Source organism: Leucoraja erinacea, chromosome 6 (assembly GCF_028641065.1).
Source record: "Leucoraja erinacea ecotype New England chromosome 6, Leri_hhj_1, whole genome shotgun sequence".
In the NCBI taxonomy this organism is placed as follows: Eukaryota; Metazoa; Chordata; class Chondrichthyes; order Rajiformes; family Rajidae; genus Leucoraja; species Leucoraja erinaceus.
In genome coordinates this window covers 13,029,811-13,057,810 of record NC_073382.1, presented here as the reverse complement: position 1 = coordinate 13,057,810, position 28,000 = coordinate 13,029,811, and the positions used below count along the sequence as shown (strand labels likewise).

Below are 28,000 nucleotides of genomic sequence, written 5' to 3'. Positions count from 1 at the left end.
GAAAATACAGTCTCATCTTTAAAATTGAAATATTTATTCCACGAAATGAAAAGTGGGAGATATAACTCCAATAGGCACAAATAAGTTTGTAGGACAATTAGTTTTTTGAAAGTACCAATTAAACTTTTATGGAAAAATTAACTATGCATGAACAGGTCTTTTTTGTTTTTAAATACAAAATCAGATCACTTGTTTGCACGTTTGAACTGGAAAACAAAAGAATGTCCCGCCTAGGACCTGGTAAAGTAATAACACGACCAAACCCCATGCTTTGATTACAGTTCTGGCAAATGGGTTACTTGTCTCAGATACATTAATTCTAATTGAAGATACAGAATGCTTTATGCAGGAATAATTTTGAGTGGTTTCTGGTTAACGTGGTAAGACTATTGCCACAACGCGTTGTAGAGAATTGGCTCCTCTTGACGCTCACCCTCCAATGGTCTATACAGACTTCTTTTTGGCAACAAACGTGCAAGATCAGCCACAATTTCATTTCTGACATTCCATACTCTGGGATGGAGCAATGTATTTGAGGGTTTTCTGCAAAACATGTGCGTCAGCTGGCTCTATCCTCTTGTAGTAGTTCTTTTTAGTTTCTATTATTCCAAAGCCAAATTTTCTGTAGAATTCAATTGCTGATTCATTGCTGATTTGAACGTGCCTAGAAAGGTAAACACAGCATTAATGCTCACATTACTAAAATGTACTGTTTCTGAAAGCAAAAAGATCAATTATTAACTCCACATCAGATACCTACTAACTCAGCAGCATTAATAGCTCTGTTCCCTCTCAGTCAGAAAATTGACAGTTCAAGTTTTACTGAAGAGATTTGGGCACCAGTGCTCCAACAGTGCAGTACTCCTGATGTACTGTAGAAGGTCCCCCTATCTTTTCAAAATAGACAATTCTGAATAGCAGGGTACTTCTGCCCAATGACAGTTCTGAACAACAGCGTAGTTATGCCCTCTGCCTAGAGTAATATTTGTTCCTCAATCAACATCTCAAACAAATTATCTGCCCATTTATTTAATTATTATTTGAGGTTGCTCTCTGTGCACAAGCTGCTGCCATTCCTTTACTGTACCTCAGAAGTCTTTCAATAACAACAAATGCTAGAAATGCAGGCAGTATTTACAGACAGCAATTTGCAGGTTAGGACATTGACATTTGTGTGATCAGTGTGGGATATACTAATATGTAAATGCATTTTGTGATCAAGGTGGAGGTGTCTAGTCTCCTGGGGCATTAAGGTGTATAAATCCACATGGCTTGGTGGGATTCACCTAGATTATTGAGAGAGGCAAGAGAGTAGTGCTGGGGCCTTACAAACAGAAATCTTTGTATTCCCTCTAGTTACAAGCAAGGCCCCAGAGGACTGTAGAGTAGCTAGTGGTGTTTCTTTGTTGAAGGAAGTTGCGATTGTCTATGGAGTGGAAGTTGAGGGGAGACTGAATGGTTAAATAAGAGTCATACCCAGGATAGATAGCCAGAATTATTTTGCAGGGTAGAAATGTCATATACTAAAGGAATAGGTTTGTGAGAGGGGTAAAGTTTAAAGGAGCTAGGTGGAGCAAGTTTTTTTTGCACACGCTGCCAGGAATGGTGGTAAAAATAGTTTTGATAGTAGTGCTTAAGAGGCTTTTAGATAGGCACAAGAATATGTGGGATATGGAGAGGTATGGATCATGTGCAGGCAGAAGGGATTAGTTTAGTTAATCAGGGTTCAGCAGACAGCAGAGGCCAAATGACCTGTTCCTGGAATGTTTTATTTAATAAAAAGGTTGATTTCAATTGTTAACATTCTGTCAAAAATAGTATTTAATTTGCTGTCCCAAGGTCATGAATCTCTTAATTTAAAATAAACATTTATGAAATGTGGGCAACACTAGTTTTATTTTCATTTTGCCAATCCACAGTAGCTATAAATTCTGGGAAACTTTCTGTGTGGCTTTCCCCGAGTCATTTCAGAAAGTGATGACAAGGGAAAATCGCACAAAGATTGGGATTAGTCTCATGCAGGCCTGACTAAATCGAGACAGCACATTTTCATTCATGAATATATGTGAAGCGGTGAGGAAGGTTTTTACATTTATCTAGACCATTATTTTGTTGTAGTTTGCAATCCTTAAAATGTCTAGAATAAAAAAAGGTCAAAGCATTTGTCAGCAAAACAATGCCCAGAGAAATACATTTAATATGTTTAAGAAGGAACTGCAGATGCTGGAAAATCAAAGGTAGATAAAAGGAAATAGGCAAGTTTGCCTATTTCCTTCGCTCCATAGATGCTTCTGCCGGCTGAGTTTCTCCAGCACTTTTGTCTACCAAATAAATTTAATAAACTGATTTCTAACGGCAGGAGTAAAAAAGATGTGACCACTCGGTTTCAATAAGCACAGATGCTCTGAAACATTCACAGCACAACTGCTGCACTGAGATGAAATATATAGTTATAACGTAATTGCAGATTTAATCTGGAGACTGACTAGATACCAGAAAAAAGGCACAACTTGCCAGGGAAGTAAACCTCACCATTAGCATCAGATTTGTACATCAGGTTGAGCATTAGCGCAAAGTATTTCCAATTCTGTATCCATATTGAATTGCTTAGGTGTGAATACATTACTATGCTGGCACACAGAGGACACTAATTCATTTTGGATCAGAACACAAAGATCTTGGAGGGTACATTGCATGTTGCCTCAGATCATGTTAAGTCCAAGGGGATTCCCAGTTACATGAACCAAGAGTACACTTAATTGACACCTCCAGCTGCAGTTCAGTTGCAAGCAACAGGGTCAAACTTAAGGAACACTGTGCGCATGTTTATGAAACCAAAAGCTCCAATATTTACAAGCTATCCAAAATATCACTCCAGCCATTTCCCAATTAAAAGTCCACGAGTGCTGTCAGATTGGGTGCATTATTTCTGCCTGATGTGCTTTCACACAGCTCACAAATGCTCAATGACTCCAATAAAAAGCAGAACCACCACATTAAATGACCTACTTCACCAGGCAGCAGTTTTGGAAGGTTTTCAAACAGGTGGTGGATATTTGGTTCTGCAACACGAAGAAGGGTCAAACGCTATCTAGATCAATATCATTTACTGCTCTTCATACAAAACCATGTAGATTCTTCTTCATAAATTGTTCTCAGGATCGAGCATGATCTTGCTACCAATCTGGTTATGTGGATTCTGGGGAATTGGATGAGACTAATGTGGAAACAGAGGGCTCTCCCACAGATGGAGCAAGAAGTGCCCCATGGTGCAAGCAGGCGGGTAGTTTGAGATAGTACACTCAAACTGCATTTATGTACTGCTTCTGGGTGCTTGGCATGTAGCCTCAAGGTTCTCAATATCATTCTAAATGCCCCTTGACATGGGGTAATGCGCCAGGGATTCCCAATGGTCACATTTGCCAAGACCTTGTGCACATCCTGGAATCTCTTCCTCTATTTGTCTAGTTACCTCTTTCCGTAAAAGAGCTTGGAATTTATATTTCCAGAGTCCGGCATCGGGAAATATACCACCCACACAGTTTCCACAAAATTCTTTGATCGGATAAGCAAAGCAACATCTGTATCCTGTTTCAAGCCAACATTCTCACCTCTTAATTACATTCAGTTGGTTGTTGGATAGGCCATATTGTTCTCAAACCCAACACCAGTCTTGTGATTGCTGCAGTGCAAGTACTCATACAATACTTCATTATAATTGTACAACTTCCCCATAACTAATCGTCTCTCAAAACCAAGATATCCTGAAACGTCTCAAATCAGAAAATAAAGCTACATTTGAACTTTACATATTAAAATGCACAAACATTACAACTATTATAGAAAACCAAGATTCTCAAACTAGAAAGTGAAATAATGTAGATGGATGCATGAAGTATTTCTTCATGCTAGTACAGGTGCACAACCTTTTATACGAAAGCCTTGGGACCAGACACTTGTCGGATTTTGGACATTTTCGGATTTCCGAATGGAAGATTTTTAGCGTAGATTAGGTAGGTAGCGCGGGCGGCTTGAAAAGTCTGGAGCGGCTGCCTCCTCCCCGGAGACTGGGGAATCATTGTAAATCATTGCATAAATGTTAGTCCGTTAGTTTGGAGGGATTTTATGTGGTGGTGGTGGTGGGGTGGAGGTGAAGGGGGAAACTTTAATTCTTAGTCCCCTACCTGGTCGGCGACTCCCAACATCGCGGAGCTGGGGGCTCCGTCCGGCCGCGGGCAGCGCCGGTTGGAGCTCCGACCCCGGCAACTCTACCCCTGGCTGCGCGGCGCTCCAAATCCAGCGCCGCCCGCGGCCGGACGCCCGCAGCCCCAGCTCCGCGAATGTTGGGAGTCGGCGGCCACAGCGCTCCAGAGCTTACCGAACGGCGTCCCGGTAAAGGCATTGCCCGCTCCCCGCTGGTATCCCAGCGCTGCGACGCCGCCGACTTCCAACATTCGCGGAGCTGGGGCTGCGGGCGGGCGTCTGGCCGCGGGCGGCGGTGGATTTGGAGCGCCGCGCAGCCAGGGGCAGAGTTGCCAGGGTCGGAGCTCCAACCAGCGCCGCCCGCGGCCGGACGCCCGCAGCCCCAGCTGGGAGTTGGTGGCCACAGCGCTGCGGAGCTTACTGCACGGCGACCCGGTAAGGCATTGACCGCTCCCTGCCTCTCCGACCAGGTAGGGGACTAAGAATTAAAGTTTACCCCTTCACCCCCCCCTTCACATAAAAGCCCTCCAAACTAACTGACTAACATTTAAGCAATGATTTACAGATGTTTAAGTGTCTCCCCGGTCTCCGGGGAGGAGGCAGCCGCTACACTAGTACAGACCTGGGTTGACCGTGGGTCGTTTCGGGTCAAGTTTGGCGCCAAACGCGAGCTTTGGTGTGCAGACCAAAGATCCTATAGCAGAGCAGATCCTCTGCTATAGGATCTTTGGTGCAGACGACATCCTGGAAAAAATGGCCGGTTTTCGGAGTTTTTCGGTTTCCGGAACACCGGATAAAAGGTTGTGCACCTGTAGCTGGAAAGTTTGCTGAATTGCTAATATGCTCATACAATCTTATACACTAACCATTTTCAAATCAATACTTCACAACAATATGCACAGGGAATGAATTGGATTTAAAGAAAATATACTCACAGATAAATATTGTCAAAGGTTCCATCCTTTTCACAGATGTTTAACACATGATTCAGCATTTTGGTTCCTAAATGTAAAAGGAATTTAAGTCAAGCACAGCAATGACAGATAAGCAGTAACATAGCAGGTTACCAACTGGTACCAAGTGAGATCCTGGATGTTCCCATTTGAAGTGCATTTCAGAAAAAAGCTCATGGCCACAAAGATGCTCTACATTTTTTAACAGGTGTGATATCTTTATAAGTGTATCACCTTACTCCCAAATTGGACCATTTTCACTGGAAAATATTGCTGTCTATATAAAGAAGCCTTTTTTGATCTTTTCTTGGAAGCCAGTAACAGATATGCACACCGCCCATGCCATGACAAAGCAATTTGCTCAGTTATCATCCCATCATAATTTAAAATTTCTTAATTTGGGCCAATACCGTGAGAATTCAGAGTGCTAAATATATTTTTGATGCAATGCTTGGGACAGTTCAATTCCAAAAACATTAAAATTAAGCCCAAGGTAGACAAAAATGCTGGAGAAACTCAGCGGGTGCAGCAGCATCTACGGAGCGAAGGAAAAATGCAACGTTTCGGGCCGAAACCCTTCTTCAGACCCGAAATGTTGCCTATTTCCTTCGCTGCATAGATGCTGCTGCACCCGCTGAGATTCTCCAGCATTTTTGTCTATCTTCAATTTTCTAGCATCTGCAGTTCCTTCTTAAAAATAAGCCCAATATGGTTTCAAAATAGCCCCAATCCAAAATGTATTTCACCTTGAAATTTATGAATCAATTTGTTAAATCATAATAATAAAACCAGAATGTTCAATCCCTACTTTTCTATCAAAAATATTAATACGAATACAACCACTTAGTGAAAATAATTCAAGGATATTTCTGGAAATATTAGAAACATGCGACACAAGGAGAACATTCAGACCCCAGTTTTTTTAATGATAATTGTATTATGAATGGTTGGAATATTAATTACATCCACATACCTAGGTTCTATGTCATTTGTTTATCATCTCACAAAAAAAACTCAGTTAACTGCTTCTTATGGGCAAGTACATTCCAGATTTCAATCCACTGTGTGACAAGATTCTTCATATTACCCCTGAATAGGCCGACTCCAGTTCCAGACCTTCTTTACACCACCACCTCCAGGACCAAAGAATGTAGTTTCTGTAGTTTCTATATATCCTATCAATGATTCCAATCTCAAGTACATCAATCCTAATCTTTCAGTCTAGAAAGAAAACTCTGAGTCTTTACAACTATGATATTAGTCAGTAATTAAGAAGACTAGTCTCACTGCAATATTCGATGAGTGCTTACCTATTCCTAGCCTCCGGTATGGTGCCAGGCATCCCAAGGTCATGATGTACAATCGTTTCTGGTTTTGCGAGTGATCCACTCTACAGCACACTGCGCCCACAGCAATGTCATTGAAATATGCTGCAAGTAGGAAGATAAAGTTCCATTCAAAACTTTAAACCATTTCCAAACGCATAGTAGCGGAAAAGGAACCCCCCAAATTCATAACAACATTCAGTATTTCACAAAGCAAGCACATTTTCTAACTAAAAATAAATTAAAATCTGTATAAAGAATTAACTATCCATATATTAATTATCAAATTTTCAAAATATTCTATGTTTACCAGCTTAGTTTATCCCCGAATACATTATTTGTGCCTCTCATCTTTCCCCTCAGCCGCTCTAATATGTTTATGTTATGGTGACTACTAATGGGAATTCCAATTCTCACTTAGCATATAGAACCTCTTTCCAAAAGTGCCAGACCTTGCAATATCTATATCCAGGAAAATTCTGTTTTCATTCAGCTTCATCCAACCCAGAATTTACTCAAAGTACACTGCTAAAATGAGATGACCCAGAAAAATATGTTAGGAACAGAAATGATGTATAAATATATTAGTATTCAAAATATTCCAGGGAGTGTTTCGAAGTCTCCTGGAGCGGGGCCTGACACCACTGCCCCGCGCGGCTGGAAGGGCCGCGGGACTTTGCGAGCGCACACCGGGGGCTCCAACACCAAGACCCGGTGTGCGACCTCGCACCACCCGGCGTGGCTTCAATGGCCGCGGGACAATCGCCATCGCCAGCCGGGGGCTTTGACTTTGACTCTGACATCGGGGGGGGGGGGGAGAGTGCAGTGGAGAGATAAGTTTTTTTTGGCCTTCCATCACAGCTATGTGATGGATGTTTATGTAAAATGTAATTATGTTGTGTCTGGGTCTATTTGTGTGTAATGTATGGCTGCAGAAACGGCATTTCGTTTGGACCTCTAGGGGTCCAAATGACAATTAAATTGACTCTTGACTCTTGAAGTCATGGATGGAAAATGGACAGTTCTCACTGAAAAGGGGACATTTTCCATTGAAAAGAGTTTGAACCCAAGGTGAAACAAAGAGAATGTTTTCTGAGATGTTGTAGTAGAATCCATCAGAATTTTCAAGAGAATTGGATAAATACTACGGGGAACATTTCATGGCATTTCAGGGCAGGTGAAACTGGTACTAATTGGAGCGCTCTTTTAAAATGTGGGACAGCCATAATGGGCTCTTGCACAGTTTGATACCAATTGGACATTGCGGAAATAGATCATTAGCAAGCATGTCAATTTATTACAGAAAACACATAGACACGAACACTTTCTAGTACTATCTCTCTCTTTTCCTTTAATCAATTAAAGCTTAATTTGGATACTATATTTGTATCAAAAAGAACTGCTGCTCACTTCCTCCATCATGAATACCGTTAAATGCCACAGTCTTCTGCTGATCATACAGATGGTATGATCAGTACATTTACAAATACTCTTAACGCATTCAAGGCTCTACTGTTAGATTCCAGTCAGCAGCAAACACAGGAATGTCTATTGTAACTGCACACATATGTACATCTTCAGTTTTAATTTCTATCACTTTAGGACTTTGTCACATTGCAGTTTTGCAATTATTCATCATTTTTATTCCATTTAAATGTTCCATGGTAACTGTACTCTAATGAGTTCTTGCACAGAAACAGTGATATTTTGAAATTTGGTTTGCAGTGAGGAAGAGGCTATAAACTTTTTGATAATTTGACATGAACTGCTCTGATCATCACAAAATAAAAGCACTGAAGAGGGATAAAACAAGGGGAAAAACCCACAGTCACAGGGAGACAGTACAAACTCCATACATACAGCACCCGTAATCACGATTGTACCTGGGCCTCAGGCGCTGCAAGGCAACAAGTCTACCTCTGCGCCACTCTGCCACTGCAAGAACCTTCGGCCAAGATTTTCAGCCAAGAACCAACTTTGTTTTTCCTGTTGAGGTCTACTTTATTATCCTGACGCTATAACATGAAGTTCTGGTTCCCCTTCCTGTACTTCGTCCTATCATTGTTTTAAAGCCAGTGGTATCATCGGTGAACTTAAAGAGCAAGTTAGCCACCGAATCATGGATGTACAGAGAGTAGTGCAATGACTGAGTACACCAATCCTGAATTAAGCATCACAGCGGAGGAAACGTTACAACCAATTCTAACTGACTAAAGTCTGCCGGTCAGGAAATCCCAAAGCCAGTTGTAGAAGGAGGCTCCAAGACAATGTCCTGACATTTTACGGATAAGCTTATTTGTATTATGATGATGAAGGCAGAGCTGTAGTCACTGCAGTCCTGACATAGGCAATATATCATTGTCAAGGTGATTTAAAGCTGAATTTAATGCAAGATCGATGGCATTCTCTGTAGGTCTATCTTTCCTCTATGTAAGTTGCAAGAGGTCTTGATTGTCCAGAAGACTGGCATAAATGTGGGCCGTTACCAATCTTTCAAAGCTCTTCATTCTGGTCAATGGTGTTACTGGGCGGTGGTCATTGAGACAGGTCATTTTATTTATCTTGGGAAGGAACCGCAGATGCTGGTTTAAATCATAGACAGACACAAAATGTAGGAGTAACTCAGCAGGACAGGCAGCTTCTTTGGAGAGAAGGAATGGGTGACGTTTCGGGTGGAGATCCTTCTTCAGACATTTATTTACCTATCTATCTTGGGGACTAGAATGATGGAGGTTTCCTTAGATCATGTTGGAACAGTAGACCATTGAAGTGGTCAAGAGTGTTAACATCCCTGATGGGGAAGGAGAAACGCTATTGTTATTTAGGGAGTATGTTCCTGAGTTAGCGTGATTGATGTCATTGCCAATAATGAACAGGGCATCAGGGTTTGTTGTTTCAAGATAGTTGACAACAGAGTTGTCCAAAGCCACCTTGGCATCCAATGCATTCAATTGCTTCCTGACAGACAGGAAGCAGCCTGTGAGGCTGGGAAAGCACATCTCGGACCCGCAGACTCACAGCATAGGAGCACCGCAAGGCTGCGTACTCTCTCCTCTCCTTTACTCTCTCTACACCAACCACAGCACCTCCACAGACTCCTCAAGTCAAGCTTCACAAGTTTGCGAACGACACAACCCTGATTGGACTGATCCAGGATGGGGAGGAATCTGCCTACAGACAGGAAGCGACACAGCTGGCATCCTGGTGCCATTGCAACAACCTGGAGCTCAATGCTCTTAAGAAAGTGGAATTGATTGTAGACTTGAGCTCCCCCTCCCCTGACCCCACTCACCATCAACAACACCACAGTCACATCTGTGGAGTCTTTTAAGTTCCTTGGAACCATCATCTCCAAGGACCTGAAATGGGGGCCACCATCGACTCCACAGTCAAAAAGCCCAACAGAGGATGTACTTCCCGCAGCAGCTGAGGAAACACAATCTCCCACAGGCAATGATGGTCCAATTCTATACGGCCATCGTAGAGTCTGTCCTCACCTTCTCCATCGTGATCTGGTTTGGTTCAGCCACCAAGCACGACATCCGGAGGCTGCAGCGAACCGTCCAATCAGCTGAGAAGGTTGTTGGCTGCAACCTTCCCCCCATTGACGAACTGTACACTGCAAGGGCCAGGAAGCGAGCGGGTAAGATCATCTCTGATCCCTCTCACCCTGGCCACAAACTCTTTGATGCAAGGCGACTCCGGACTGTCAAAGCCGCCACAGCCAGACATAAAAACAGCTTTTTTCCACGAGTAGCAGCTCTACTCTATAATCAAAAGTCTGTAGCCTCATTTTGCTCAGGTATTTTATTTCATTCACATTTAAACTGTAATGTTTTATTATTAATGTTTAATGTGTCATTCTTAATTGTTACTGTATATCGTGTTGTTACTTGCAAGCAGAGCACCAAGGCAGATTCCTTATATGTGTACATACCTGGCCAATAAACTTATTAATTCATTCAATGTAAAATTCAGGAGTAGCTTTCTTCAGAAAGGGCAAGAAATCTCACCCGCATTAAACAGCTGAGGCAAAGAACAGAGATAGGTATAAGGGGAAGCGGTAGAAACGCAAGGAGAGAGCGGAACTAGGGATGAAACTAAGGGATAGGAGAATACACAGGTGCAGATATATGCTGGTGTACATGGCTGGGACAAATGGGATTTTTGACTAATCAAGCCCCACTCCCTTGCATGCAAAATGAGTTGCAAGTGCACAATAGATGCAAGTGGGCACATCGTTCAAGATGACCTCTGGAGTGACTGAGTATCAAGAGATTATAACTCCAACCCACATTTCTGAAAACATACGCAGGTGGGGCGGGGGCGTGCACGCAAGGGAGTGGGGCTTTGTGATTAGGGACATTCATATGAGATGGTCTGTCATGGGGAAAATGTGCATGCCACAGAGATCAAGCAGGAAACCAAGAGTACCATTTAGTTGTCAGGAAATTCAAAGTACATGGTCAAGAATAGAATTTTCAAACCCTCAATTTATAGTTAATTGATCTAGGATTCATATCAATACACCTGCTTCTATAGAAAAACTTCTTGTGCTAATAAAAAAGTTTGATTCAAAGAATTGTCTAGTCATTCAGGTTTGAACTCTGTGTCTAAGGGTGAAGACCATAAAGTTCTGTAAATATTGCATCAAGTGTTTAACCTATTGGAATATTCAGTTACTTCATCTATTCAGTAATGCCCAAGAAAGTGCAAATCTTGTTTTCAAATCCTACTTTGACATCAGCCTCTGATTTAAATTATCTTTGTGTAGTCCCTTCTAGGTCCCAAAGATATTTTTGTCCAAAGTCGCAGGAGTATATAATGGATTATTTCAGTAGTACTTAACTTCCAGCTGCAGCTTTTAGTCTTGCCCAGATGCTTGCAACCCCATCACTGACTGAATCTGGCTCATCCTTTCAACGTTGACCGATCAGAAGCCAGCTCTCAAGAACGCACACCCTGTTTAAACCCCTTGCTCAAGCCTTTGACTTTACAGGGGGCAGCAAAATAAAAAGGCAATGTAATTCAACTGGTCCTTACAATGGTGTAAGGAACCCATGAGGCTATTTCCATCCCTTCAATGGTGCCAAGGGAGTAATGGTGTCCTTTCAGTTTCCAGCAACAATGACATTTCATGGGTCACTTTTGCTATTCTTTGCAACAAACAGGCAATAACTTAAATTCAGAAAACCAGTAGGTAATTAGGCTTTCTGACATAAGCTAAATATCACCCAGAAACAGAGGCCTGTCCAAATCAACATAATGTAATCTGGGTTCCATCTCTGTCATACATGTATCGTAAGTGCAAGTATTCAGAAGCCGAAACCTTTATTATTTGTGGTACAAACTAGGTCAGTGGTCACATTTCTGCAATCATGTGGTTAAATGTTAAGGATCCAGAAAATCCAAAGTTTAGTTGAATAGATGGGAACAACAATTATCAAGTTTCCTTCCCAGAGTCGAAAGAAAAAGAAAAGATTGATCAGATTGCTGAACTAAAGTTGATGTTAGATAAATATTTTCTGGAGTGTTTTCAAATGCAGGTGGAAACTCCTTGAATTTTCCTGCATTGCTTCACTTTCAAAAATGGTGTTTAGCATCAATCCTGTTGAGTGGCATTTTCTGGCAGGAAATAATTTCATATAAACCCCCATCTAAATTTCTATTAATAACCTATTAATAACTTAACAAACACTCCAATGGAATGTTTTATGTATGTTATTGTGCTCTCCAAAAATATGGATAACTAAAATCTAAGTGATGCTTCCCAATTTTGCAAAATACCACTCCATGAGAAGAATCAGAATCTGTGCAAGTGGATAAAGGATATTTGATCCTCAAAAATTTAGTCTATCATTTGAACACAATGGTATCAGAGTACTTCCTTTCAATATAATACTGGCAACGTATTTAAAAGCATATGATACACTACACATAGGATACACTAAGGCAGAAACAAAATATAATTTTACCTAATTTTGCCAGTTCGCCAACCTCCAGCACATCCTTGTAGAATTTGTCATTGTAACTTACAGGGAAGATTACTTGGTTTAACCGTTTCAGTTGTTTGATGTTGTGTGGAGTAACATCTCCAAGCTCAATCCGGCTACTGAAACAAAGCAAAGACAGTGTAATTAACTGCACTTGGACTACAGAAACTATTTATAAACTCAGTTATCAAACCACAGTATAGGAGGCCATTCACCCTAACATTTCTACGCAGGCTCTCTCACAAAGCAATCTAGTTGTTCCCATTCCCAACTTTAATAAGCACGTACTCTATGTGTCATCTGGTTACCTGCTCATTATCTTAAAATTGTTCCCTCATTTACTCTATCAATTGCATGATGCTCCTGCAGACTTTTGCAGCTTTTGGCGTGTTACTGTCCATTTGCTTTTCACAGAGCCAGACTCTTCTTTCAGATTTATTATCGAATAAAATAAAACTGACGAATAAAACTGATTGATTGATTGAAATATGTTGCCAGGATTAAAAAAATTATAATGAGAAAAGATTGAACAAACTAGGATTGTTTTGTTTGGAACAAAGGCATTCGAGGACTTAATAAAGGTGGATAAAATCAAGGAACATAGGTAAGGTAAAAGGAAGCACTTATTCCTTACTAAAGGAGTTTTAAAAAAACAGGCAGGGCAGTGGGAGGCACAAATTTTTTTTTTAAATCTTCTGAAGAAGGGTCTCGACCCGAAACATCACCCACCCCCACCCCTGATCAGTCTGAAGAAGGGTTTCGGCCCGAAACGTTGCCTATTTCCTTCGCTCCATAGATGCTGCTGCACCCGCTGAGTTTCTCCAGCTTTTCTGTGTAACCACCCATTCTTTCTCTCCAGAGATGCTGCCTGTCCTGCTGAGTTACTTCAGCATTTTGTGTCTACCGTCGATTTAAACCAGCATCTGCAGTTCTTTCCTACACACAGATTTAAAGTAACTGGTAGATGGCTTTGAAGGGAAATAAAGAAAACTCTTCAGCCAGACGGCATTAAGTTTTAGGCTAAGAGAGAAAAACCCTCTCCATATTCAAAAGCACTCGAGGAGCCACCACCTACAGCTGCAGATCTGGTGCTAGGAGGTAGGATTAGGTCAGCTCTTTATTAACTGGCGCAAACACAATGGGCTCAATGGCCATCCTCTGCACTCAATTTCATGCAAAATTCTACAAAAACCCTTCAAGATCCTCAGCCCTTTCTGCGTTTCAAAAAAACATGCCATTTCATCCATCCACCATACATAAGCATTTATTGTATCCCAGACCTATTCCAGTAAATCTCTTCTACCAAACTCAAACTTCAGGGATTAATACAAATTTCTTTAAGATATGTGGAACTCCTGCGAACTTTGTTATAAGATGGAATCAAAGTGTAAAGTTGCTAGATCTCATCCTAACCAATCTTGCTTATACCAGAATTCTTACGGATCAGCTCATCTCATTTTCAAGTACACCCAGGCAACCAACCCTTAACCACCCAATTTTCTGTAAGCAAATGGTTAATGGTTTTGATATGTTGCCAGGATTAATATGATCCATTTGCCCAGAATGGAATATAGCCTAATCTTTACTTAATAATTTGTAACTGACGCTTAATGGTTTATGTTATCCATTGTACATCATAGGATAGATAAAACCTGCCAGAAGTGGGCAAAACAGTTAGCTCAGGAGACTCCAAGGGGGACTCGTTTGTTGTGGCTCATATCATGTCATACATTGTCACTCTGCACCTCTACTCTTCCAAATATCACAACCACACAATACAAACTATTCCAACAAGATGTCGGTATTTTCAGTGCCAGTATGGAAGAGATGAATGATCCCTTAAGAGGTGAGATTTTCCAATGGATGTTTCAAATTTGAAAAAATGTATGGAGGAAGAAATACGTAGATCAGGAGAATGGTGGAGGCATTTAAAAAGATCAGGTAAACCATGAGGATGCATGTAAACAGTATTGTTATAATGTCACTACTAGGAAAAGAGAGCAAAATTGAATGATATGGTGAGAGAGCCATAATCAAAATTGTCAGCATGCCAGAATCTACAATAAAGATCCAATTTTGATCCAATAGTAAAGGAAGGCAAGACTCCAAAATACAAACTAAGCACATGGAGGTGAACAGAAGACCAGAAGGGGTGCATCTCTAAGCATCCCACATCACAAGTTAAATGACAACAGAGGGACAATTTGTAAAATAAACCACAGAATAATTTCAATAGAGGTTTCAAATGAAAGATAACAACCAATCCTCGTAAATAGGGAAAATGTCTATGCTTTGACAGCAAAAACCTTCGCATGATTCTTTACCCAAGCAGCAGGTACCCATAAAAATGCTACCCTCTAGATCAATGATGTTGGAATACAATTCCCAAACTTCATTCAACCCTCCAAGGCAAATTTTATATTAATTCTTGACACGTCCACCTCAAAGGACAATTAAAGAGTTAGTATTGTTAGTTAGACAATTAACATCAGTTGAAACTAGTCATAAAAATTGAAGACTCAGGTCATAGTTGGGGTTTCAGTTTTCTGATCAATTTTACCAAGAGTAACTTTACATTTATTTGAATGTATTTAATTTATTTATTAAATTCAAATACTCAAACTGCCACCATGAAGTCAAAAATGACTTTTGCAGAACCTCGATAACACACCAGTGTACCAGATCCATGTCAGATAATGATAGGTTATTCATATAGGGAGACATACAACATGTAGATACATTGATAGTCATTTGCCAATAAAATCTTATTTACATTTATTTTGAATACACCTGGGAAAATAGTTTTCACCCTTTTCCAGTTTGTCTACAAAATCTGTATTCTCAATTCTGACCTATTTTCATCTTCTGGTCTTTGTTGGATATAATTCATATTTCCAACAGATAGAAACTACAGGCCGTTGAGACTGCCTAGGCAATTTGCTAATAAAATTACTATCGGTCTTTTTATATTAGCTGTGCTTGCAATGACAACGTAAAGGACTACATTTAGATAGACAGGTGTTGGTGTTAAAATAGAATCGTGATATGGGATTTCAATATGTGGTGCTGACGGGAATAGGTTTACTTCCTTTGCTTTCAAAATTTGAGCAATGAAATATAAAGCATTTCAAAGTATTTAAGGACTTCAAACTAACTGCTTACGGTTTAGTCCTCAATAATTTAATCTTCATGTACAACAGCACACTGACTCAACTAACACGATGAACGCCTGACGGACAAATTACACGTTCAGCAATTAAGTTTCCCAAAATTCAGAGCAGGGGACAGAAGGATTTTTCTTACAAAGTACTGGAGTAACTCAGCAGGTCAGGCAGCATCCATGGTGGCTTCTCTCCACGAATGCAGCCTGACCGGCTGAGTTATTCCAACTGTGTTTTGCTCAAGATTCCAACATCTACAGTTCCTCGTGTCAGCATTTTTCCACCGTTGCTTGCACTCTACCTTATGAAACCAAAACTCAATCAATGAAGCAGACAGCACAGATCCATACAAACAGACTACATATCTACCAGGTATCTGCATTTTATAATGCAGAGATCACATCCCATCAGGGGACCTCAAAAATTATACTATTATGAAAATAATCAAGGCTTGTTCTATAACATGCATTTTTTTTTAAGTGGCAAAGGTGTTAAATCGTCACTCTCAGTGCAGATTGAACTGGTGACCGCTTAAATGGTGACCAATGGCTGATTTTAAAATGTTTTCTTTCCAAATGCAGGGAAAATCAAGGGAAATAAAATGAATGGAATTATAAACACAATGGTCATCCAACCAACATGTCAGTCATGGCCTAGAGGACAACACTCTTGTCTGTGAGAAGTTAGTGTTACATGCCAGTCAAGCACAGAATTAGGCAGGTATTCTGTCCAGTACAGCACTAAGGAAATGTTGCATCTGCAGAGGCGATCAGGACTTGAGACAATAACCTTCAAGAAATACATAAAATCACTATCAATTAGTTTCCAATGGGCAACAACAACAGATAATTGGGCAGTGTAAATATAGAAAAACTCTATTGCATGAAAGGTACGGGTGCAATATCACAATAATTAAATTAATTCCAGTATGCTGTTCTGTGTCTGTTCCTGTGCTATATACTGTTCTATGCTCTGCATGCAGTCCAACCTTTAGCAAAAGATTGAACACAGCACATGTATGCACAGAGAAGAAAAAGTCATCCTTTTAGGTGACGATACGAGAAAGGCCATAACTGTCAAAAAAAATTGAACAGGTTTGGATCGCTACACTAAAAACAGGCAAAAGGATAAACAGATAGTTACAACTGTAAAGAGGTTCAACTTGGCAGCCAAATAGATAGTGTTTAAGAAGGAACTGCAGATGCTGGAAAATCAAAGGTACACAAAAAAGCTGGAGAAACTCAGCGGGTGCAGCAGCATCTATGGAGCGAAAGAAATAGGCAACGTTTTGGGCCGAAACCCTTCTTCAGCCAAATAGATAACCTCACTTGAAGAGGGAAACAAAAGGATACAAATATAATAATAGACTCGACCTGAAACATCATCTATTCCTTCGCTCCATAGATGCTGCCTCACCCGCAATTTGTCTACCAATGAATCTAATGAAATCTCTTTACTCAAGGTGGCAAGAATATTTAACGCTGCAATTTACATTTGAACAATTTTTGCCCAATTTTTCCACGATCAGGACCATTAATAGCTCATTTAAATGTTGCTATTAATGGTCCTGACAATGGATAAATGGGCAAAATTCAGGAATTAAATGTCATGAATATGTTTTTTATAGATACAATGTGGAAATAGGCCCTTCAGCACTGACCAGCAATCACCTGTTACGCATAGCAATCACTAGGGACAATATAACTAAGCCAATTAACTTACAAACCCGCACCTCCCACCTCTCGGTTTCCTCCCACCTATGGAATGTGGGAGGAAACCGGGACACCCGGAGAAAATCCACAGGGAGAACGTACAAACTCCACACAGACAGTACTCGTAGTCAGGGTCGAACCCGGGTCTCTGATGCTGTGAGACAGGAGCTCTACTTTTGCGGCACTGTGCCTAGAATGTATTCTTCAACTGTTCCAGAATTAAATCTTCTAATGTAAAGGTGACTTCACATTAAAATCCATTGCTTGTAATTTAGAAGATTAGGTGTTGCACAAATATATATTCTTCCTTTAAATTGCCACTACTTCACACTGTGGCTCTTAAAGCCTTCCATTAAAGCCCACCTTGTGATTTTTATAATCCACAATGGAAGACTGAGGATATAATATTAATAATATAAATACCATATGCACGACAGTAATTAAAAATGTGAAAGCTATCATTTTAAATACTGGAATCTTAAAGATGGCTACTGCATCATCCAGTGAGAGTACATTGAATCCACATATACAATTTGTAGCAGAAAACCTGGTAATATTCCATTAAGGAAAGTTTTTGAAGAAATTATAATTGTCCTGCTTTCCATATTGATGCATAAAACTACTTATAAATTAATAGGCAGAGTCATTTACAAATCTAAATTGTTTATAGTTTTGCTCTATTGTCTTATTGGTCCTATGATTAGGAACTTTGGCATAGGACAAGGCATTCAGTCTTTTATTTTATAATTGTAAATGTGACTTAATGGGTTAACCTGCCCATTTATTGTAATAAACTGGTGTGGCATTTGCAGCCTCCACGGGATAATATAAACTGCAAACTTCTTCGTTAATTTGCCTGTTGCAGCAGTAGGGACAGAATTAAAGATTTAAAAAGAAATTCAACAGAATGTTAGCATCAAAACTACAACATTAACAAATTTCAGAATGAAATAAGAGACATAGATAAACCATTCATGCTCCAAATTAAGTTCTACTGGATGTTGAACATGCCTGAAGAATTTTATTCAAGAACTTAAATCTGTCTCAGTAAAGTGGCCACAATGTTGTCAGAATTCCTCGAAGTCCCATGTGAGGTATCTAAGCAATTCAATGAACACATTACCATTTGTGAATAATCAAAGGGCATCAGCTACAGAATACTGAGGGTATTCTACAATTCAAACGGCGACCTCCAAATACCCTGTACTACTGGAAAAAAATGTGCAATACTAAAAATCACCTAGTTTTTCTTTCAAATTACAGTATTTAAAAGGCTTGTTTTAGTATCAATATTGGAGAGTTGGTTAATTGTAATTTTATTCAAAAACATCCCTCAATTGAATATTACCTAATTTTTTCCTGCAAGTTCTGAAAATAAACTGATAAAATATCAATAAAATTAATCTGCTCTTGAACCACATCTCACAATGCAGAGGTTTGGAAAGTTTGCAAATCCCACATTGAAAGGGCAGATATAGTACAAGTAATAGTATAATGAAGCACATTATATAAGTAAACAATAATTATTGTGGGACTAGATCTTTGGCTTCAATGAAGCAAAGGCACCAAAGTTGGAATGTTAAAACTAGAATCAATTGACAAGGTATCTTGTATCTTCTGCTCTTACACTCTCCAAACTTGGCCATCACGAGATATGGTACAAGATCAGATTAAATAATTTTCAGTTACCTCTGCCTCCATAATAACTTTGACTTATAATAGTTTGGACATGCTCAATAATAAACAAAAATTTTGACATGCTGACTTAAGAAGTGGACATGCGAACTGCATACTGATGTTATTTTATATGGACTACAAGAGGCATTCAATGACATTTGTTCGAACACACAGTTAGTTCAAGTTAAGGCTAATATAAATGAAGGCAAATTACTGATGTCCAATGACTTATGGGCTTTTCCCACTTAGGCGATTTTTCAGCAGACTGCCGGCGACTGTCAAGTTGCCAGCAATCGCATGAAAAGCCGGGAACTGGAACGGCGACTGTCAGAGTGGAACACACACCCACAAACACATCGCAAAGGCGGGGGCCCAGGGCAAGCAGGGGGAGCGCCGTCTGAAATTCACACAGTGCAAAGCCAAGGTGATACAGACGCACACTGCGATGAACAGGAAGGTTGGCACTGTAATTAAGATGGCTAGCACAGTGTATGGTAAGTCCTTTAAAAGAGGGGCGGAGAGGGGGGTGGGGTGGAGAGAGAAGGAGTGGAGCCAACTTTTAAGAAGCCAGACAACTTTTAATAAGCCAGAGATACACAGCTGTGAAGTTTGGCTGACATTTAACATTACCGGTCGGTTATCCTTGGTTCTGAAAACTCCTGCTTACGTTATATTTCCCCAATGAACCAATGAAAATGACAGGTCAGCAAAGGAGAGTAACTATAACAACCTGCGACCACCTACAACTACATGGCGACCCCACTACAACTGCACCTACGTCTGCAGGATTATCGATTATCTCCATGGCGACCAATTCTGGTGAGAGAAAATTTTTCAACATGTTGAAAAATTTGCAGCAACGGTACTGAGGCCGCGACTAGTTCCCAGAATGCGGGAACTCCTCGCGACCATGAAGGAGACTCATCAGAGGCCACCAGCGAACATGTGGCGACCATGTGGCGAGCGCAGTCTCCTGCACTCGCCTAAAAAGTCACCTAAGTGGGACAGGCCCATAAATGTCCCGCTGAGTTACTCCAGCATTTTGTGTCTACCACTAAACAGGAGCAGTCGGTGAAAATAGACAGGTGTTCAAATTACAGGTGCACAACCTTTTATCTGAAAGCCTTGGGACCAGACACTACTCGGATTTCTGAATTTTTCGGATTTCCGAATGAAAGATTTTTAGCGTAGATTAGGTAGGTAGCGCGGCGGGCGGCTTGAAAAGTCTGGAGCGGCTGCCTCCTTCCCGGAGACCGGGGAATCATTGCTTAAATGTTAGTCAGTTAGTTTGGAGGGATTTTATGTGGTGGGGGGGGGAACTTTAATTCTTAGTCCCCTACCTGGTCGGAGAGGCGCGGAGCGGGCAATTCCTTACCGTATGGCCGTGCAGTAAGCTCCGGAGCGCTGTGGCCACCGACTCCCAACATCGCGGAGGCTGCGGGCGTCCGGCCGCGGACGGCGCCGGTTGGAGCTCCGATCCCGGCAACTCTACCCCTGGCTGCGCGGCACTCCAAATCCAGCGCCGCCCGCGGCCGGATGCCCGCAGCCCCAGCTCCGCGATGTTGGGAGTCGGCGGCGTCGCAGCGCTGGGATACCAGCGGGGAGCGGGCAATGCCTTACCGGGTCACCGTGCGGTAAGCTCCGGAGCGCTGTGGCAAATTATCCTCTACAATAATCCTCAACACTGGTGCTCCGCAGGGATGCGTTCTCAGCCCCCTTCTTCACCCCTTGTACACCCACAAATGCGCAGCCATGCAAATCCGCAGAAGACACTGCCATTGTGGGATGGATATTAAATAATGAGGAGATAGGAAGGAGATGTAGAACCTTGTGATCTGGTGTCGAGACAACAACCTTTCTCTCAAAGTAGATAGTGAACAACTTCAGGAAGCAAAACGGTACACATACACTGGTTTGTATTGATGGAGCCAAAGTAGAGATGGTTGAACGCTTCGAATTCCTAGGAGTAAATGTCATAACTAACAGCTGCTGGACCAATGGCCAAAAAAACACACCAATGACTACTTCTTCAGAAGGCTTAGTAAATTTGGCATGTCTCCAACAACTCTCACCAACTTCTACAGATGCACCATAGAAAGCATTTTATCAGGATGCATCACAGCATGGTTTGGGAATAGCTCCATTCAAGACCGCAAGAAATTGCAGAGAATTGTGGACGCAGTCCAGACCATCACACAAACCAACCTCCCTTCCACTGACTCCATTTATACCTAACACAGCCTTGGCAAGGCCATCAGCATAATCAAGGACAAGTCACATCCTGGCCACTCCCTCTTCTCAACTCTCCCATCGGGCAAAAAGTATAGAAGTGTGAAAACGCACATCTCCAGAATCAAGGACAGTTTCTTCCAAGCTATTATCAGGCAACTGAACCGTCCTACAACGAAAGAGCAACCCTGAACTACTATCGGACTATCTTTGATCGAACTTTATTGGCTTTATCTTGCATTAAATGATATTTACGTTATTCCTTTTACCATGTATCTGTACATTGTGAATGGCTTCATTGTAATCATGTATTGTCTTCCCATTTATTTGTTAGCATGCAACAAAAGCTTTTCACTGCACCTCGGTACACGTGACAATAAACTAAACTCAAACTCAAGAGATCACACATAAATACGCCATGACCTCAAGTATTAAAGATTTAAATGTAGAGATGGAAAGCCATGTGCTCAAATTTTCAACAACAAAATATTTGCAGTGTAGATAGAACATTTTTTTAATATCTAATTAATCACAGGTTGGAATGTCTAACATCAGTGGTAGGGAAATTTGATTGATTAGTAGGAAGGCACTTGCAAAGTTTGAGATTAATCATGGTCTTAGATTAGATTGCATGGTTCTGTTAGGTATGGATCATGTCAGATTGATTGACTTTTCCAGAGGTAGAAAAATGAACTGATTAGAACACTTTGGTTGATGTAGTCCATATAGAATTCAGAATGCCATTAGACCAGGTATGGCGAGAGACGTCCCAAAGATTCAGAGCCCATGGAATCCACGGAAAGTTGGATACAAAAACAGCTTGGTTATCGTAAGCTGACTTGTGGTTGTAAGCCTATAACCAATGATGTACCACGAGAATCAGTGCTGGGACACTGGCTATTTGTATTAACAGTTTTGATATAGGTGCCGATTGTATTAGTAAATTTGCAAATGACATAAACATCAGTAATATTGATGAGGACAAAGGCTGTAGAATGTAACTGATCAGTTGGTAAAATGGGCAGAGCAATGACAGATTAAATGTAATCCTAATAAACGAGGGATGATGCTCTTTGGGACAAATAATAATGGTAGGGGACAGTAAGAATGGTAGAGCCCAAGTGAGTATTGACAACCAGAGGGACATCACTGTACAAATCCAAGGATACCTGAAGATAGCAGCACTGGTAGATAAAAGTGGTGGTGTGCAGAATATTTGTTTTCATTAATTGGGGCACAGAATACGAGAGCAGTGAGTTACGGCAAAACCAGGTTTGCCTACAGCTGGAGTACTGTGTAAAGTTCTCATCCATACTACAGGAAGGCCAGGAATACATTGGAGAGGGGATTCACTAGGATATTGCCTGGAATTAAGCATTGTGGGGAGATTGGTTGAGCTAGATTAGTTTTCCTTGAAACGGATAGAGATGTACAAAATTATGAGAAGCATGGGAAGTGTAGACTGTATAAAACGTATCCCTTAACTGCAGTATTTCAGGGGCATATGCTTACAGTAAAGACCAAGAAATTTAGAAGGGGTCTTGGGGAAGAACCTTTTCAACCAGAGGGTGCTTTATCACAACATTTAAAGATCGAGCCAAGCATTTGAATTGCCAGTACACAAACACAAGGCTGGGAACCACGTTTTGGGAATGGAAATGAATCTGCATAAGCACATGGAAGTTGGCATGGACATGGTGGTCCAAAAGGGCTGCTCCTGAGCTGTATGGCGCCGTTGCAAAATTCACTGTGGTATTCACAATATGACACCAAGGAACAACTCAGATAAAATTTAAGATAGAACAGTGGCGGCACTGCGGCGGAGCAGTAGAGGTGCTGCCTTATAGTGCCAAAGACCCTAATTTGATTCTGACCACAGGTGCAGTCGGTACAGTTTGTACGTTCTGCCTGTGACTGCGCGGGTTTCCTCCAGGTGCTCCGGTGTTCCCCTAAATTCCAAAGATGCGTCAGTTTGTTGGTAAATTGGCTTCCGTAAATCATCCCTGGTGTGTAGGATGGAACTAGTGTACAGGGATCGCTGGTCGGCACAGAATCGGTGGGCCGAAGGTCCCGTTTCCATGCTGTATCTCCAAAACTAAAAACTATCAGAAGGGCACAGTTGTTGTGGAGTCTTGGATTCAGTATATTAAGTAACTTAAAACAATTCAGGCCTTTCAGCAATGCAGTCAGGGAACACTTCTTGCGAAAGCTGGGAGTTGGGAAATCCCTTTGACAAACAAGTTTATGTTATGAAACCTGAGCCCCTCTGAATGAGTGCACTCGTGATCAATAACCCCTAGGTAAATTATCATGTTGTTAGGGTCCCCTTTCATCTCTAACACTGCAGTTTGCACCCTCCATGAAATGCACATCTGCAGTACACCAAGGCTTCATCAGCAGCACCACTCAAATGCACAGCCTTCATCAACTAAAAGGGTAAATGTATGCCATCAGTTCCAGTTGCATGCCAACCCTGACGGACATTTTTATTAAAGAATGGAATTAGGCAAAGGTGGTTATATAGATGGGCCTGTCCCACTTAGGCGATTTTTCAGCAGACTGCCGGCGACTGTGAAATTGCCGGCAGTCGCCTAAAAAACCGGGAACTGGAACAGCGATTGTCAGAGTGGAACACACAAACACATCGCAAAGGCGGGGGCCAGGACAAGTGGGGGAGCGCTGTCTGAAATTCCCACGGTAGAAAGCCAAGGTGATACAGACACACACCGCGATGAACAGCAAGATGGGCGCTGTAATTAAGACGGCTAGCACAGTGTACGGTAAGTCCTTTAAAAGAGGGGAGAAGGGGTGGAGACAACTTTTAAGAAGCCAGAGATACACAGCTGTGAAGTTCAGCGGACATTATAACTTACCGGTCGGTTAACCTAAAACTCCTGCCTACATTTTTTTCCCCCCAATGAGCCAATGAAAAGGCAATTAACTAAAACTACCTTTGACTACCTCGACTACCCATAACTACATGGTGACCCCACTACAACTGCACCTACGATTACAGAATAAAAGATTTTCTCCATGGCGACCAATTTTTGTTTAAAAAATTGCAGCGACCATACCAAGGCTGCGACTAGTTCCCAGAATGCGAGAACTTCTCACGACCATGAAGGAGACTGACCAGAGACCATCAGCGAACATGTGGCAAGCGCAGAGTCTCCTGCACTCGCCTAAGTGGGACAGGCCCATTAGAGAAGTTTTTCTCAGTCCTTTGTGTGTACCAAGCTTCCGTTTTAATATATAAACACCATTCATTTCCAGCACTTCATGTTGTGTCATTTTCACATTCCATTCCTCTTTTTTTCTGCCTAGCTCCTCTTCGGTAAACTCTCTCAAATGACCCAACATGTGTTTTTTTTTTAAAGACCGCCTATTTGTACAACAGACTGATCTTTCAGTAGCTCATGTTTCCTATACCTGAAGTCTTTAACATTGTGTTTACATTCTGGAGTTTCCCATATCAATGTGCTATTACCCAACAGCACAATTTCTTGTTCCTAAATAGTGTCTGTTGTGTGAAGTAGGTCTAGCTGGCCACTTCACACATATTTCTTCAGTGGACGTCAAGCACACGTTTTCACACATTTAAGTAACTGATCACATCCAATCTATGGACTACCCATATCACTCCCGGTTCTCCTATTCTGACATACTATTAATCATTACAAGAAGTGGTGACAAATAAAACAGCTTCTTATACTCAGAAGATAGAAACAAAACTCAACAGGTGAGGCAGCATCTCTGGAGAAAAGGAATAGGTGACGCTTCTGGTTGAGACCCTTGACGTGATGCTGCCTGACCCGTTGAGTTACTCCAACTTTTTGTGTCTATCTTCGGTATAAACTAGCATCTGCAGTTCCTTCCTACATACTTCTTATGTTCTCTCCTTTCCTATCTCTTCAATAGGTTCACACCTTGATCAATCATCTCAGATGTACTATTAACATGCAATCGCCATAAGCCCCACCTTTTGCAATAAAATACTTTTTTTAAATCCAACAAGTTTTACATGTAACAGGCTGCTATGTGTAACACCGTACACTTAGCACGTCTAGTAACTAAGCTCGATACCAAGCTGTGTGTTTGTTTTAGAAAAATAAATTCATATAGGATTTTTTTAAATAGTGATCATCTCCACACATTTTGTGTATTTCAACGTAATTGATCACTGGCAGTGAAATGGCATAGAATTCCTAGTTTCTCAACAGAGCAAATTATATTCATTTGCCTAAACATAGGAAAACATTGTGAGAAAAGAGGCATAATCTAATAAAAAACTAACGCTGGCCCAGAAAGAACATTTGAGAGGTTTGATTCGTTAAATCAGTTTCAAGGAGACTCATACATCTCAAAGAACTAGAGGCAAGGAGGTGCAGGAAATTAATTAATGTGGTTAGTTCCTTGTCAAAGGAAAGCAGGATCACCAGTGATGGGGCAAAGGAAATTATGGATACTAGAACAGGAATAATGCAGGATTCTTGGTGAACTATAGATTACAATGATAGGAAAGGCCAATCTCAATGTGGGACTTGAAAGTGGATGTACCTTTAAAAACTGTACCTGGATCTATTTGGTTCTTATTTGTTTGAAAGTATAAAACACCAATGCTGGGAATAGTGTAGGATTTATCCAAAATGATTATGGATTACATTTTAAGCAGTACACTAAGCAAAGCTTTGCCCATGCCACCACTTCACTTGAAAACATCACTTCCGATTGAGCTGGTTTGTGGATGATGGATGTTGTCGGTGCTTGTTCAAATAGCCAACATCAAAATGATTCCTATCCCAACTTGCACGTTACTCAACCTGAAAAAAGTTAACAATCCACTAGATTCACAATGGGGTGAGTACTCTGTAAGTATTGCAGCTGAATTTCCTGAGATGATGTAAATTAGAATATGGGCAGTTGAATTGGTATACTTCATGTTTAAAGTAAGAAAGTGAAGGGCCCCGGCCCAACAGGAATATCAGAAGTGTCTAAAAAAGCATGAGGAGGGTGTCAACAGCAGGTCTGACACAAGGCCAAAGATGGGCAATATTAGAGGAGGTTTTATTGATGGAATGTATATGTAGTTCAAAATTAATCATGTTCAATATGACATAAAGCTGCCAGTGCTCTGGTTCAGTTTCAGGCAGCTGCCAGAGAGAGGGATGAATTAGTGGCTCCATTGGACCACTTTTTGTAACCTCTGGTCATCCCTTCCACTTTATAGTAGTTACTGTTGGAGGAAAAATCAGCTGTTAATTTGCACACAGCAAGTTATCACAAACCACAAGGCCATAAAGACCAGATGAGAATTTTTGCAATGTTGGTCAGGCAATAAATACTGCCCAACACAAGAAACAATTCCTCTACTCATTTATAACAGCAACACAGGATCTAAAAGGAGAGCAGACAGGGCCTCTATTTAACATCCACACCGCACCTCCTTCACAAGAGTATTCTCTACAGCCCTGGAAATGTTGGTCTAAAACTTTTTGCGCTTTAAGTCTTTGGAGTGAGACTTTAACCCGCAACATCCTGACTCACGAGACAACAGGACTCCTCCCAATGAGCCACAAGTGGCAGATTGTTGTCAGTGCAATTAGTTGAAAAGGCCACATGGAACATTAAATGTTACATTCATTCAATTTAAACATAAATAATTTTAACTAATCCCAGAGCATGAGAAAAATAAAATCAATTTACACTGCCTGTTGCACAGCCTCAGACTTCCCCTTTTCAGCAATAAGCATCTGAAACTATTTTTTTTCTTTTATATAACCATTGCAACTCAAAAAGTAGGAATATAAATTGAATATAAATATAAATTTAAGAAAAAAACTCAGTTAAGTACTTTTGAGGAAATGTTTGCAAGTTGATGAAGCAACAATAAATGCCAGACTGCACATTTAAAGAACGCTTGTGTGCAAACTTCTTCATTCATCCCAATTTGTTATAGACTGACATAACATTTTTTTTAAATCTATAGTAATAAAACGATACACAATTAGGCCAAGGCTTCACACGAGAGACGTTAAAATATTAAATACCCACAAACTAGTGAATATGTTCCTGGGTCGTTCAATTGGCAGAAATAGATGAATAGCCATTGCACGACATAAAAATTATATTCCAATCTAAATGTACAAAATAACAGAAATATTACAATAAACTTGAAGTGTCTCGTCGTGTATAGGTACAAACAACAAAAAATTGGCCCAAACTCGGCAGATTTGGCCAATTAATAAGAGACTTACGGGAGCCATAAAAAAAAAACTACCCCAAAGGAAGATTTTTTCTGAGGCGGCAATGTTGCTGCTCCTGGATAGATATGGAAAGCTGTGTGTGAAGGCAGCGCCCCGAGCCATAGCAGAAAGAGGCCGAGAGCCGCACAGTCAGAAGCGACAGCAGCCCGAGGCCTCAACTCCAACAACTTGACTAAAAACTCAGCGCGCAACTCCCGCCACCAACGAAAAGCCCGACAGGCCTGGCCCGCTCGCCCACTCACCCCTTCATGGTGCGCGGGCGCTTGTCCGTCTTCACCTGTTAACTGAGCGGGTAGGGGATGAAGGTAATCGCCCAACTCCTCTCTAACACATGCCACTCGCCGCGCTCCCTCCGCTCCGCGCCACCCACTCTCACCTCCGACCTCTAACCCCACCTCCGGGCCAACGCTCCACTCGCACCTCACCGAACACGACCGAGTCTTCCCGAGTCCGGGCGAACGAAACCCACGTCTCCCCGAGTCCG

General features: G+C 41.2%; 1 protein-coding gene across 2 annotated transcripts; it reads right to left on the bottom strand.

Moving 5' to 3' along the window:
* Positions 1-12: 12 nt before the first annotated feature.
* naa50 (N-alpha-acetyltransferase 50, NatE catalytic subunit) lies at positions 13-27,900 on the bottom strand. Of its 2 annotated transcripts, none has more exons than XM_055636638.1 (5): positions 27,759-27,900; positions 12,457-12,593; positions 6,467-6,586; positions 5,139-5,205; positions 13-664 (listed from the first exon to the last, which is right to left on the bottom strand). In XM_055636638.1, exons 1-5 carry the CDS (start codon positions 27,764-27,766, stop codon positions 493-495), a joined length of 504 nt encoding a protein of 167 aa, XP_055492613.1. In that variant the 5' UTR covers positions 27,767-27,900; the 3' UTR covers positions 13-492. The 2 variants fall into 2 exon arrangements, with proteins under 2 accessions (XP_055492613.1, XP_055492614.1); XM_055636639.1 differs by having other exon boundaries at positions 12,457-12,590; positions 27,759-27,899.
* Between the last annotated feature and the right edge of the window lie 100 nt (positions 27,901-28,000).